The sequence below is a fragment of the Abramis brama genome (assembly GCF_963993115.1).
Source record: "Abramis brama genome assembly, chromosome: 1".
NCBI classification, from domain to species: domain Eukaryota; kingdom Metazoa; phylum Chordata; class Actinopteri; order Cypriniformes; family Leuciscidae; genus Abramis; species Abramis brama.
Window position 1 is genome coordinate 45,406,470 of NC_139963.1, and position 14,810 is coordinate 45,421,279.

Below are 14,810 nucleotides of genomic sequence, written 5' to 3' on the forward strand. Positions count from 1 at the left end.
GAACATAAATGGAGAAGAAAGACAGAATATGAAATGTCATAGCTGAATATTTACCAAGTAATCCATTCTGTTGAGGGTGTCGAAATGACCATTTTCACCTGAGATTTGGAGCCAGATTACAGGACGGTAAAAAAGACTTTAGAAATATGGCAGCATCATTATATTATTATTACTCAGAGATTGGTAGGTCTGTTAGTAAAATCTGTTGACTTTAGCAATCTTTGTTGCATTATATGCCAACGGTGAGAGTTCAAAAATGGGGAGAAGCATTTTTTCCCCCAAAGTTTGCATGTCTGTAACTCAAGAAATATTAATGATTGTTTTTCACAAACTTTTCTTTTGGTGTCTTCATTTGTAAGGCCCTATATTGTTCAATTTTAGACATATGAGGATTTCGGTGGGGCTCCATGAATAAATTATACACATTTCCAGTGGTCAAAAACCAAATGTGGGTCACTTTGCAAACAGCTGGTACTTTTTCTATCTTTCTATCTTTTATCTTGTTTTCTTCTATCAAAACAATTGAATAGACCATCCCTCTCTGAGTGCCAAAAATAGTATTTTTCCAAAGTTTGCACATGCACCTGTAACTCTAGACATATTAAATATATCACAATATCCTTTTGGATTTTGGTTCTTAACACGCTTTTGTTTTGTAATCTTCATTTTTAAGGCCCTCGATGGTTCAGTTTCAGAGATATTGGGATCTTAATGCGGCTCAATGTTAAAATTGTTGAATTTTATCTATTTTCAGTGGTCCAAATCCAAATGTCAGCCACTTTTACACACAGCTGCTACTTTTCTTTTTAAAGAGGAATGTCTGAAGAACAAATAATGTTGAAACTAGAAATGTATCTTGTCTCCCTCTATCAAAACAATTGCATACAACATACCACAAATATTCTTATTCCAAAGTTAGCATGCCTGTAACTCAAGATTTTCCTCATAGATTTTCCCCCTCAACTAACTTTTCTGTTGGACGCTTAATTTTTAACTCACTAAAAAATGCAGGGTTGTTTAACCCAAATTTGGGTCAAATATATGGACAAACCCAACCGTTGGGTTAAAAATGTAAGTAAAAAATGTAACCCAGCAGCTGGGTTTGTCCACATTTCACCCAAATTTGGGTTGACACAGCCCAGCATTTTTTTAGAGTGAAGGCCCAAAATGGTTCAATCCCAGAGATATTGGGATCTCAATGCGGCTCCATGTTAAATGTTTTCAATGGTTGAAAACCAAATGTGGTAAACTGCATACAATTGGAAAAAAAATCATTTTGTAATGATAAAAGTGCCATTTTTACTGCCCTCTCCCAAATAGTGGATCAATCAGTAAATATAAAAATAAATATGACATTTCATATTTTGGCTTTCATCTCTATTTATGTTGGTCTTTCTTCAGAAAAGAATATTAACAAAATCAAAAATTGTATCCAGTCAAGTTTCTGAAATTTGGTTGATCTGACACAGAATGGCCCTTACAATATGTGACACCGTGAATTAAAATCCTGCAGAAAAAAGTTACTGATTTTGTTTTTCTCACTTGGGTTTGTTAGGACACAGAATAGAGCACTATGGTAAGTAGTACACATGTTGCACATGTGTAGAATTTCTCATTTCTCATGTATAATCTCCCAGTGTTTGTGTTCATTCGTTCTGTGTTTGTCACAGTACTTGTACAATGTCTATACACTGCAACAAAAAAAAACAATTTTCTTAGTATTTTTGACTTGTTTTTCTTAAATCAAGATACAATTTACGTGAGGCACAAATTTACTTAAGGTATTCAGTCTTGTTTTTTGAATAAGATATCAAAATTAAGTGAGTTTATACTTTAAACAAGAAGAAAAAATCTGCCAATGGGCTCAGAAAATGAAATTAATAAAAAAGAGAAAACATTGGCAGATATTTGATTTTGTTTTAAGCATAAAGTCACTTCATTTTGATATTTTTTCCAGAAAACAGACTTAATATTTGATTGCTTCTCAAGTTTGTTGCTTTAAGAATGTTTAAATATTTTACTAAAAACTGAGTAATACCGAGTAAGAATATCTTTTTTTTTTTTTTTTGCAGTGTGCATGTGGTCTGACATATATAATGTGCCTATATAATGTCATGTATGCGAGTCTAGAAACACATGCCACTGAAAATAGTTTGGAGATCCCAGGCCTGGCAGTCCATAGTCTCATGAGCACACAATTAAAATGAGGGAACGACATTCCCAACAAGTGTTTTACTGGGTGAGCAGCTGCCTGGACCAACAGTGACCCTCATTAAACACGTTCTTCAAAAAAGATTACACACACACACACTCAGACAGATGCCATGGTGGCCTGCACAAACACAGAGCTCGTATCGGATGTGTTTCATCTTTCTCTGCCTCTTTTTCTTTTCCACCCCGCAGAGAAGCCGAGAATGAACAACATCCTGACATCCCAGACAGAGCCGTACGAAATGTCGTTCTCCCGGTCCTTCCAGAACCTCGCTCACCTCCCGCCGTCCTACGAGATGGCCCTGAAAGCAGACTTAGGTAAATACTCTTCCCTTCCTCACTGTACACAACACATCCAGTGTGAGTGGGAGAGAGAGTCATACTTTTCATACAATCATGAGCAGAATTCTCTTTAAAAATGAGTCCAGAATCATACAAGATGGTGGATTTGTATATGATTTTTGCCGTATATGTTACTGTAGGTTTCATACATGTCTACTCATCATTGAATCAATCACACTAATATAAAAGTGTAAAGTGTACTGTAAAGGAAAATGATGCTTTCCTTTTATGGTTATGAGGAAGTATAGAGAGACTTCAAATAACAAACAAAATTTCTGATTGCACACTTGTTTAAAGAATGTAGTTTAAATGTTGTATGATCATTCATCAGTGCTTATATTTTCAGGCAGAAATATTTTTCCATATTGGCTGCAATCTGCAATATTTTGTTCCTCAGTTGTTGTTGTTCTGATAACACTTTACATTAAAGTTCCCTTTGTGAAGGGTTTATAAAGGTGTTCATTAATAACTAATGACTCATTTACAAATGCATTGTAAATCATTGATACGCAGTTAAAACTGCGTGAATGAAAAAGGTGACTTTAGCACAATATCTACCAAATAATGAAGCATTTTTAATTGATGCTATAAATGCTTAAAGGGATACTCCACTTTAAAATGAAAATTCTGTCATCATATACTCACCCTCATGTTGTTTCAATCCTTTATGAATTTCTTTCTTCTGCTGAACAGAAAGGAAGATATTTAGAAGAATGTCAGTAACCAGACAGTTTCTGGTCTCATTGACTTCCATAGTAGGAAAAAAAATACTATGGAAGTCAATGAGACCAGAAACTGATGACAGAATTTTCATTTTAAAGTGGAGTATCCCTTTAATAAATATATTTATTCACATTTAGTCACCTTTTTATTCATGCAGTTTCATGCAGTGATCCTTTTTTTTTTTTTTCAGGGCAGAGGGAGATAAAAACAGACACAATTTTTGTCATACAGTAAGCATATAGAGTTATAAAAATATCATGTGCACAGCAGCTCAAGATTATGATTTTGGAGACATGTTTGAATTCATATGGAGATCACATGCCTTTTCTATTTATTAATTCTATTTAAGAGAAGCAGTCAAGCTCTTAAGGAGATCTTATTAATTATTCTGAGTTATGCCACTAATGTAAATTCACATTCACATTAGCAACCCAGTTTGATGTGTAATATACATATATATATATATATATATATATATAATACAGTTAAAAAGTTTGGGGTAAGAAATACATTTTTAAAGGAAGAAATTTTATTCAGCAAGGATGGATTCAATTGATAAAAAAGTGGCAGTATGACATTTATAATGTTGGAAATATATATATAATCATCAAAGAATTTCCACAAAAATATGAAGCAGTACATCTGTTTTCAACATTGCTAATAATCATAAATGTTTCTTGAGCATCAAATCCTCATATTAGAGTGATTTCTGAAGGATCATGTGACACTGAAGACTGGAGTAATGATGCTGAAAATTCAGCTTTGACCACATGAATAAATTATAGTTTAACAATATATTGACATAGAAAACAGCTATTTTGAATGTATGTTTTGCTGTATTTTTAATCAAATAGATAAAGCCTTGGTGGCCAGAAGAGACTTCTCTTTCTAACCCCAATCTTTTGACCAGTATAGCACACATCACAGGATCTCGGTGGGTTAAACCCCTATTAGGTTGTTTCTTAAATGAGTAAGTTTTCCTCTCACTTCAGTGACCTTGTGCGGGACGCTCAGCTCCACAGGGACCGCGCTTATAATAAACGCACTGCGGATCTCTCCGGATAAAAGCACCTGCTAAATGACAAATAACCAGACGGCTTTCATTAAATATAAAGGGCAGGATAAATTAAATATTAAAGTATTGACATGCTGCGTTAACGTAGTCCAAAACCATTATGATCAGATGGATGCCACTATACGGCTCTTAAATGAATGACATTCAAAACCAAATGAAGAAAATGAAAACATTGAAAACCAAGAAGAATTAATAATGAAGCTTCTTTCTGAAGTGCAAACCGACACTGATCACAAAAGCAAACTTGCCATGACAGACGAGAAAAATCACGAGAAAGTCACCTTTATTGCTATTTATTTCACTATTGATTCAAAGCAGCTTCACCGTGATCAACAGGAAAATAGCAGAATCAATGATGCAAACTTCATTATATGAGAAAAAAATCCATATTCAGCTGTAAAGCAGCTCTAAAAAGACAATAGTGTTGTTATTCAGCTCAAGACGGCTCAGTGTTGATTCAGTTCAGATCAATAACTGAGTCAATGTTGCAAAATTAGTCAGTTTTGAAACAAATAAACAGAAGACAATAGTGTCATTATTCAGCTCGAGTTGGTTGAAGTTTTGTTCTCATCTGATGGTGTCAGTGCAGTCGAATCAATGATATTACTGAACACTAGGCGAGCCAAACCCAGTTTTAGTGCTTTAGACGTGGTTTTGCTCCCAGTGGGGAGTAAATAATGGTGCTTCTGGAGTCTTAAATCACAAGCCCTGTTTGCAGTGTGGTTTGAGTAATTTCGGACTTCACCTGCTGTGAGGCGAACAGGGAGGCAGACCTGAGAGTAATGAGCAGTAATGAAGAACAATTAGTCTCGTGTTTAATAGGGAGACGCTTCGTATGGCGCAGAGAGAGAGAGAGAGAGAGAGAGAGAGAGAGAGAGAGAGAGAGAGAGAGAGAGAGAGAGAGAGAGAGAGAGAGAGAGAGAGAGAGAGAGAGAGAGAGAGAGAGAGAGAGAGAGAGGCTTCAATTTAAAGATGGCATGCAATTTTCTGTTTGGATCTTTGTCGTAAGTTTAATCCTATAAATCCTACTGTATCGTATTTGATACACAAATATATAAGGCCTTAAATGATCAACAACATTATCAAAACTGCTGAAAAGACTGTTGCACATTATCTACTTTTTTCTGATTGATAGTTTTTTAGCAAGTAAAAGACCTTTTTAGTGTAATTGTAAAAATGTCCTCCTTCAGCTCGTGGTTCATGTGTCTTTTGCTGTGAAATCTTTACTGATTTTTATAAAGTAAACCTATAGAATAACTGTTATATTGTTAATAATATTTCAAGATGAACTCTTACTGGACTGAAGCAACTTCAGTTACTTGATCATTTTTGTAGAAAAATCTATGAGTTTCACATATGATCATCAGGTTTTTGAGGAAGGTTTATTTGTTCATCTCTCAATCATCATTGCATTACATTATGTTTTAAAACAACAGAGCTTAGATAAAACTAAACATTCAAATATTATCTTACTAAGACATTATTGGCAGATATAGTGACGACTGATTCATTTATATGCATTTTATGTGAGTATCTGCTAGACTGCTATAAATATCTCAGTGATTTACATTCCAGAATTTCATCAAACTTTTTGGCCATATAAATATCAGCAGTTGCATATATATTTGCATATATATTTGTATATATATATATAAAAATACAAAGATATTTAGCATGACAAAAAATTGAAAGACAAAAAGAGGCTCATAATGGAATTTTTGTGGAATGGAAAGATTCCATGGATGTTAAAGGTTCTTCATGGAACCATCGATTCCGATAAATAACTTTTATTTTGTAGAGTGCGGGACGGCCCGTAGCTCATATTCCTCAGCTGAAGCATGTGGCATTAGATTCGCTCTTATGTGAGTGTATAATTGAGCTCTGGGGTCCTGGAGTGACCGTTAGCCAGCGCGAGGCCTTAGGCCTGTTCACCTGACCTTTTCTCTGTAATGTCACGCCCTCGCATCGGCACATTCGGCCTTTGGAAACCGTTCGTCTGCCAAAACCCTGCCGTGTCAGTGATGGTAATTCTGAACTACACAAGCCTGTCTTCATTAGCTCCAAGATAAACAGTTCAGTGCTGAATCGATATCTAATCTTGTACTGAACGCTGACAAACACATTCATGTTTCTTGTAACTTTGCTCTCTGTCCGAGGCTGTTCAGAAAGGAAACGGGCAGGGATTTTAGGGAAGCTACTAGAACACTGTAGCTTGTTATAATTTTAATTTGTTTAAAGCTACCCTTTTAGAAAAGTTGGTGGTTAGCAACCAGTGTTGAATTACCACGCGCCCCCTTCTGTATTGGGGTGTGGATCGGCTGTCACTCACCACATTTGTCGTCTGACTGTATAAACCAAACTGTAACGTCCGAACCGTGATAGTTCAGGATTGAATACATTTACCATTACACCCCTAAAGGATACCATCCCAAACATCTGCCACAGACGCCTACTGCTTCATGAGTTACTAGAAAGAAGCTTTAACAAGACTAGAGCAGCATCTCAGGAGAAGTGCCCTATCCTTGAGTTCATCTGCTGCACAACAAACACTACAAAAAGGGCCACACACACACACACACACACTCGCACACACACACACTCGCACACATGCACACACACTTGCGCGCACACACACACACACACACACACACACTTGCGCACACACACACACTTGCGCGCGCACACACTCTCGCACACACACGCACACACACACACACACACACTTGCGCACACACACACATTTCCCTGTTCCACAGAGACTCATCATATAGTCTCAACGGTTTCATTCCAAACATTGTGTTTCCTGTGCCATTGTTGAGAAAAACAAAGAGAAGATTAACAGAGCAATACAAATAGAGAAAGCGAGGCAGCAGAGACATAAAAACACAATTTAGAACCCCATTGCACATCAGCAGAATAGTCTCTGCAGGACCTGTAGCTTTGGCATCAGCTGCACTTTTTAGGGGGGTTCATGTTTTTTGTTTTTTTCAAACTCACAACAAAGTTATTTTATTATCAGTCCGATTTTGTTCTGTTTCATTTCTGCTGATGATTATGAGGCGCCACGTAGGATTTAAATCAAACTTCGCTCATCAATACATACATAACACACGTGCATATACACCTATAAATTACTCGCATATACATGTATACTAGGCTATTGGATGTTCAAAATACATATATGAAATACACGTGCACACTAATATGAAATCCATACCAATACATATTATGTTAGTCATGAATGCATATACACTTGTGAATAACTTGCATATACATATAAACTTGACGCACGCATACACCTATAAACACTCGCACATACATATAAACTTCCATGCATATACACCTATAAACACTCGCACATACATATAAACTTCCATGCATATACACCTATAAACACTCGCACATACATATAAACTTCCATGCATATACACCTATAAACACTCGCACATACATATAAACTCGATGCGCGCATACACATCCATAAAACACTCGCGCATAAATAAAACGTGGATGCATGCTTTGTGTATATATGTATATGCGAGTGATTTCATATGTGGATGTGCGTTAACTTTTCAGTGTAAAAGGAAGTCATTTGTGCGTACACGGAATTAACCTGCCTTTTTGATAGTTTGTTTTCCAATTTGAAATGAAATGAGCATAAACGAGAAAACAGCCCCTTTATTCGTTTTTTTTCTTCGTTTTTTACAAAAAAAGAAAAAAAAGCCTAAGCTTCTTACGTTGTTGATTTATATTTCAAACAAGAATTTGACATTAATTTGCTCGCAATGTTTTTCTTACAAAAAACCTCATCATTTTGCAGGACAATTGTCTATTACAGTATACAACACAGAAGGGTGCCAATAAATCTGTGGTGATATAGCCTACAACACGCTTTAAGAAAAGTTTATTTCCATCACACTGTAAAGTGTTTTTAGATATTAGCCTACATATAGATTACATATACCAAAGATTTTACATATAAACTGGGTCAGCATACTGTTAATTACAGTTAGTACCATGGGAAGTATAGGGGTGCTGATGTGACCCCTGGAGTGGAGCCCATGAAGAAATATGGTTGGGGATAAAAGTTCACACAAACAAAACCAAAAAACTATGGTGTTTAGCCTATAGGCATACATATTACGTGTGTTTGTTTTTATTTATGCTGTATTATAAAATACCCATATTATAACAAATAAATAAAATATATTTGGAAATTGCCCTTTAAAACGAAGGCTCAGTTTGTGGTTCACAATTATTTGATTAAAAACAACAAAAACAATAAAACAAAGACAAAGTCACTTATATTAAACACTTTTTTATTGATTTTTTTGTTAAAAGAAGTTATCTTGCGCCTTTAATTGCCTCCGCTATCGTCCTGTCAATCATCTGTCTCATTCTCGCGGGTCGCGGCTATGATTACAGTTTCAGTAAAATGTATTTCACCATCATCGGTACCCACCCTCAGCCGATTGGCATTACAGTATTTGCAATCACCATCCCGTGTCAAAACGGAGCGTCTAAAAGAAAAGTTCTGACTGCTGACTGAACATTGGTCAGTGAGCCTCTCCCGCTCGGCGCTGTCAAGCGCAGCTTCACCACACAGATTTAACTCCGCACAGCTAAATAAAACAGGCTGGTGGCAGACTAATAATTAATATTTCTGATGTAAAGATTTCTGTGAAACGCGTAAAGTTGCACAGAAGAAAGCCCGGACCTGCCCTGTACAGTTTAAGAATCTGTAGCCATAGTATTATTTTGTTGAACAGACCCGAGCGACAACTGATGACGTCACATGCTCAGACTTGCTTGACCAATCGGCGGAAGGGGGCGTGTCAGGCCGCCCACATGTGGAAAACGAATTTTGAAGTCATTTATTCGTTTTTTGCCTGTGAACTAAAACAAAACGAAAAATCAAGCCGAAATCTCGTTTTTTCGTGTGTTTTTTGTTTTTTAAACGAAAAAACAAATAAAGGGGCCATTTTATTGTTTATGCTTATTTTTTTTCTAATTGGAAAACAAACTATCAAAATGACACAAATGACTTTTACACTGAAATGCCTTCCTTTTACACTGAAAAGTTAACGCACATCCACATATGAAATCACTTGCATATACATATATACACAAAGCATGCATCCACGTTTTATTTATGCGCGAGTGTTTTATGGATGTGTATGCGCACATCGAGTTATATGTATGTGCGAGTGTTTATAGGTGTATATGCATGGAAGTTTATATGTATGTGCGAGTGTTTATAGGTGTATATGCATGGCAGTTTATATGTATGTGCGAGTGTTTATAGGTGTATATGCATGGAAGTTTATATGTATGTGCGAGTGTTTATAGGTGTATATGCATGGCAGTTTATATGTATGTGCGAGTGTTTATAGGTGTATATGCATGGAAGTTTATATGTATGTGCGAGTGTTTAATAGGTGTATGCGTGCGTCAAGTTTATATGTATATGCAAGTTATTCACAAGTGTTTATGCATTCATGACTAACATAATATGTATTGGTATGGATTTCATATTAGTGTGCACTTGTATTTCATATATGTATTTTGAACATCCAATAGTATACATGTATATGCGAGTAATTTATAGGTGTATATGCACGTGTGTTATGTATGTATTGATGAGTGAAGTTTGATTTAAATCCTACGTGGCGCCTCATAGATGTTACTCTGATCCAGTACAGCATTGTAGTATGTATTTATATTTATAATTTTGAGATTTAACTTTTATATTTGAGTTTTCAAATTTTTGTTTTAGTTTTAGTTATTTTAGGACTTCAATGTAAAATAAACTAGATTATAAATAGAAATAGAACTAGAATCTAGAAATGTTGCCTTTACAACTAACTGAAATCAAATAAATTGTGTATAAGTTTATAGTGTGTGTGTGTGTGTGTGTGTGTGTGTGTGTGTGTGTGTGTGTGTGTCAGTTAACATTTATTTTATTTCAATTCATGTAAATGTTTTTCAAAAGTTCAGTTTTAGTCATTTTGTAGTGTTTTTGTGGTTTTTATCTTTTTTTTTGTTTCATTTAGATTTTAGATTTTTTCATCTAGGGCTATGGCTTAAGTCAATTGTAGCTCTTATGTTTCTCTTTTTTTCCGGTTCTTATTGTTTCTTTTTCCTTCCGTGATTCTGCTTGTTAACAGCAGGTGTTCATCACTAATACTCAATCATCACTTAATTAATCACTTAATTATCTCATTAACTTCAACTCTGATTCAGAGTTACTTTAAGGCCGTGTGTCCACCAAAGCGTTTTTAGCCAGCTGAAAACGTTAGGCGCTCTGCTGAAAACGCCCAGCTATGGGCGCTTGAGAGCGTTTTGGCAGCGCAGCATTTTTTTCAGTTGAGACACTTTGCTTGTTATGATACGGAATATCCGCTAAAGTGTTACTAGTATCTCATTTCGCACATATTTTGTTTCTGTGTTGATTCTATATTAAAATATTCTCTGGCTCTTGTTTTAAATGATTTTGTTCCGTTATTATGCTTGTTGTTGTCATCTGTTGACGTTGTACAAGCAGAATGTGGCAGTTGGTCGGTGTGGTATTAGTCCCGCCCCTCCTCCACTGTGATTGGACGGTTGGTTAAAAAGTGACAGTGATGAGCGCTGCGTTTTACCCAAAGTTGAACATTCTTCAACTCTCGGCGAGCTGTATAAAATGGCGAGCATTCAGCGCTTAAGCGTGAAAAAAACACTCAGCGCCTCATTAACCTCATGGTGTTTTAAAAACGCGGCGCTCCCATTGAAAACAATTGAAAAAATACGCCAGCTGCGTGAAAAAAACGCTTTGGTGGACACACAGCCTAACACTCTTTAAAGTGGGACCATATGTACTCTGAGCAGAGTAGGTAATTTAACTCTGGGATTTACCTGTGTAAGCAACTAAATAACAGTGAGAATTTGACCCTAAACTAAAGTGTTAGTTTTATTTTCACAGTATAACAGCACCGCTCTGATCTCTCGTTCTCAGGTGACAATGACAACGAGTATTACATACGGAAGCACCATTTGTCCGACCTGACGCCTCGCGGTGGAAACCTGCAGACGCACATGATCAAGCTGAACGTGGATCCGCCCGCGCAGCGCCAGAAGCCCAAGCGCGTCCAGCGAGCCATGTCTCAAGATCACGTGCTCTCGCCCAAACGCGTCCAGCGCGTCATGTCCCAGGACCACGTGCTCTCGCCCGCCCGCTCCAAGCCGCACCGGGACTACGGCTTGTCCTCGTACACGGGTGGCGCCGGCGGTCTGTCTCCGTACCACGGGCGAATCCTCTCCGAGGAGCAGCTGCTGTCGGCCGACCGACTGCTCTCCCAGGATCCGCTGCTCTCCCCGGATAAGATGCTCTCCTTGCGGCGCTCCAACTTCCGGGAGAAGGCCATGTCACGGGCGCTTTCCCAGACGGACATGTTCATCCCGACAACGCCGGTCATGGACCGGCACTACAAAATGATGAAGATGCATTCGCACCCCACAACAACCCACAACAACGAGTCCTACAACACACTGACTGTTAACAGCGCGCAGGTGGGAAACAAACGGCAGGCGTTCGCCAACCGAAAGATGCACACAGTCGACCACCTGCAGTACATACCTGGACACCACCATCATCAGTACAGAACCGCGAGTAAGACCGAAGTAACTGTCTGAGAGAGACGGGAGAAGACGGGAGAGCGAATGATGTCAACAAACAATCCGGCTCTGGAAATGTGTGGTGTCCCCCTGGACAGGTTTCTTTTTTTTAAGCGTCCAACCTTGACCTGTTCCCGCTTCCAGCGCAAGCTTTACACTCCATCAGTTCTGGGTCAGCTGGGATAGGATCCACACTTTCCGGAGCGACCCGGATCTCCTCGCACGTAGAGCAAACGCAAGGGCTTCGCGCGTGGACGCCGGACTAGAAACAGAGGCCTGAAACTATTTTTTTCAGAATCAGTACTGAACTGTTGCGAACCTGCACTGACTTTATATACATTCAGTATCAAAAAACCTACACTGCTGGTCAAACACTTGGAATTATTATGATTTTTTTTATGGTTTTGAAAGGAGTCTCTGCTCACCAAGTCTCACCAAATCATCATATTAGAATGATTTCTGAAGGATCATGTGACACTGAAGACTGGAGTAATGATGCTGAAAATTCAGCTTTGATCGCAGAAATAAATTACATTTTAACATATATTCACAAAGAAAACTCTGGAAGCTTGTTTCTTGCCATTGAATAAAAAAATTATTAATTTGTAACTTATTAAAAGGTAATTGCGAAAAAAAAACTTTTTATCTCTCAATTTTGACTTTATTTATAGTAGTTGCAAGATTATATCTGGCAGTTCCAACTTTCTTTCTCGAAGTTGCAAGTTTATATCTCGCAATTCTATTTTTCTCAATTGCAAGTTTCTATCTCACAATTCTGAGTTTCTATCTCGTAATTCCGACTTTATTTCTCGCAGTTGCAAGTTTATATCTCGCAACTCCAACTTAATTTCTCGTAATTCTGAGTTTCTATCTTGCAATTCTGACTTTATTTCTCGCAGTTGCAAGTTTATATCTGGAAATTCCACCTTTATTTCTCGCAGTTGCAAGTTTCTATATCGCAATTCTATTTTTTGCAGTTGCGGGTTTCTATCTCATAATTCCGACTTTATTTCTCGCAGTTGCAAGTTTATATCTGGCAATTCTGACTTTATTTCTCACAATTCTGATTTTATTTCTCGCATTTGCAAGTTTATATCTCGCAGTTTTGACTTCATTTCTCTCAGTTGCAAGTTTATATCTGGCAATTCTGACTTTATTTCTCGCAATTCTGATTTTATTTCTCTCAGTTGCAAGTTTATATCTCACAATTCCAACTTTTTTTTCTCACAGTTGCAAGTTTATATCTCGTAATTCCGATTTTTTTTCTTGCAGTTGCAAGTTTATATCTCGAAATTCTGCCTTTATTTCTCGCAGTTACAAGTTTATATCTCGCAATTCTGGCTTTATTTCTCGCAGTTGCAAGTTTATATCTCGCAACTCCAACTTCATTTCTCGCAATTCTGAGTTTCTGTCTTGCAATTCTGACTTTATTTCTCGCAGTTGCAAGTTTATATCTCGCAATTCTATTTCTTGCAGTTGCAAGTTTATATCTCGCAATTCTGACTTTATTTCTCGCAGTTGCAAGTTTATATCTCGCAATTCTATTTCTTGCAGTTGCAAGTTTATATCTCGCAATTCTGACTTTTTTTCTTGCAGTTGCAAGTTTGTATCTTGCAATTCTGACTTTATTTCTTGCAAATGCAAGTTTATATCTCACAATTCTGACTTTATAACTCTCAGCTGCAAGTTTATATCTTGCAATTCTGACTTTTTTCTTGCAATTACAAGTTTATATCTCGCAATTCTGACTTTATTTCTTGCAATTGCGACTTTATATCTCGCAATTCTAACTTTATAACTCGCAACTGGAAGTTTATATCTTGCAATTGTGAGAGAAAAAGGTCAGAATTGTGAGATAAAAAGTCGCAATTACCTATTAAATAGTTTTATTCCGTGGTGGAAACAAGGTTCCATAGTAAACAGTTTTAAATTGTAATACTATTTAACAGTTTTACTATTTTTACTGTATTTTTGATCAAATAAAGGCAGCCTTGGTGAGCAGAAGAGACTTCTTTCAAAAAACATGGAAATATTATAATTTTTCCAAACACTGAGCGGTAGCGTATATAGATTTATGATTTCTAACTTGAGTCCTAAACATAGCGATAGCGATTCTTCTTGAATATAAACTTGTGTAAGCACTTTAGCGAGTGCCTCTTCTCAAAACACGTCCCGCTTCGATACCGAAGTGGGGAAAGGGTTTAAAAGCACAATAAAACTGACGTTGTTTTTCTTTTCCTTTGTCGCATTATCTCTGTTTGGTTTCTCAGTTTCATGTATTTTTTTCAGTGGACCTGTGTCGTTTCCTTCTGCGTAGGTGATTGTAAATATACACTCGGTTAGCAGCAGTTAAACAGTGAGTTCGCTTTGTGGGTTACTATGGGTTGCTTTTTGCATTTTCATTGCTTCTGTTCGGACATTTTCTAGCATCAACCCACTCGAAGTATATTTGATGACACAAATGTGTACAGTAACGTGTGTGTGTGTGTTTTTTAATCTGTACTTGTAGACTAATGGTGAATAAATTTGGTTGATTCAGCCATTCGTACGTATTGTCTGCTAGTTTTGAATAGGAATCATCCTTCCCTTTGCTTTCAAGATCTCTGACATGTTGAACAAGCAGATAAAAGCAATCAAAAGCAATCAAGATGAGAAAATGAGTGACGGAAAATTAATGATAATGGAAGATATGCCTTTAATTCTCTATTATATACAATCAAATCTGCGTATACCCTCGAGATGGATGTTAATTAACAGCCTTCTGTCTATGATGTTTACCATCAGTCTATCAAGGATTTCCCATGAT

The 14,810-nt window shown here is 37.0% G+C and overlaps 1 protein-coding gene across 1 annotated transcript in view; it reads left to right on the plus strand.

The window, feature by feature from the left end:
- The window catches only part of LOC311090838 (shisa family member 6), a 99,692-nt gene extending 85,150 nt beyond the window's left edge, over nt 1–14,542 (plus strand). Inside the window, exons 7-9 of the mRNA XM_084126406.1 lie at nt 1,556–1,576; nt 2,404–2,529; nt 11,346–14,542. Coding sequence (XP_083982532.1) covers nt 1,556–1,576; nt 2,404–2,529; nt 11,346–12,022 — 824 coding nt within the window. The 3' untranslated portion in view covers nt 12,023–14,542. The remainder of the gene's footprint in view (nt 1–1,555; nt 1,577–2,403; nt 2,530–11,345) is intronic.
- The last annotated feature ends 268 nt before the right edge of the window (nt 14,543–14,810 follow it).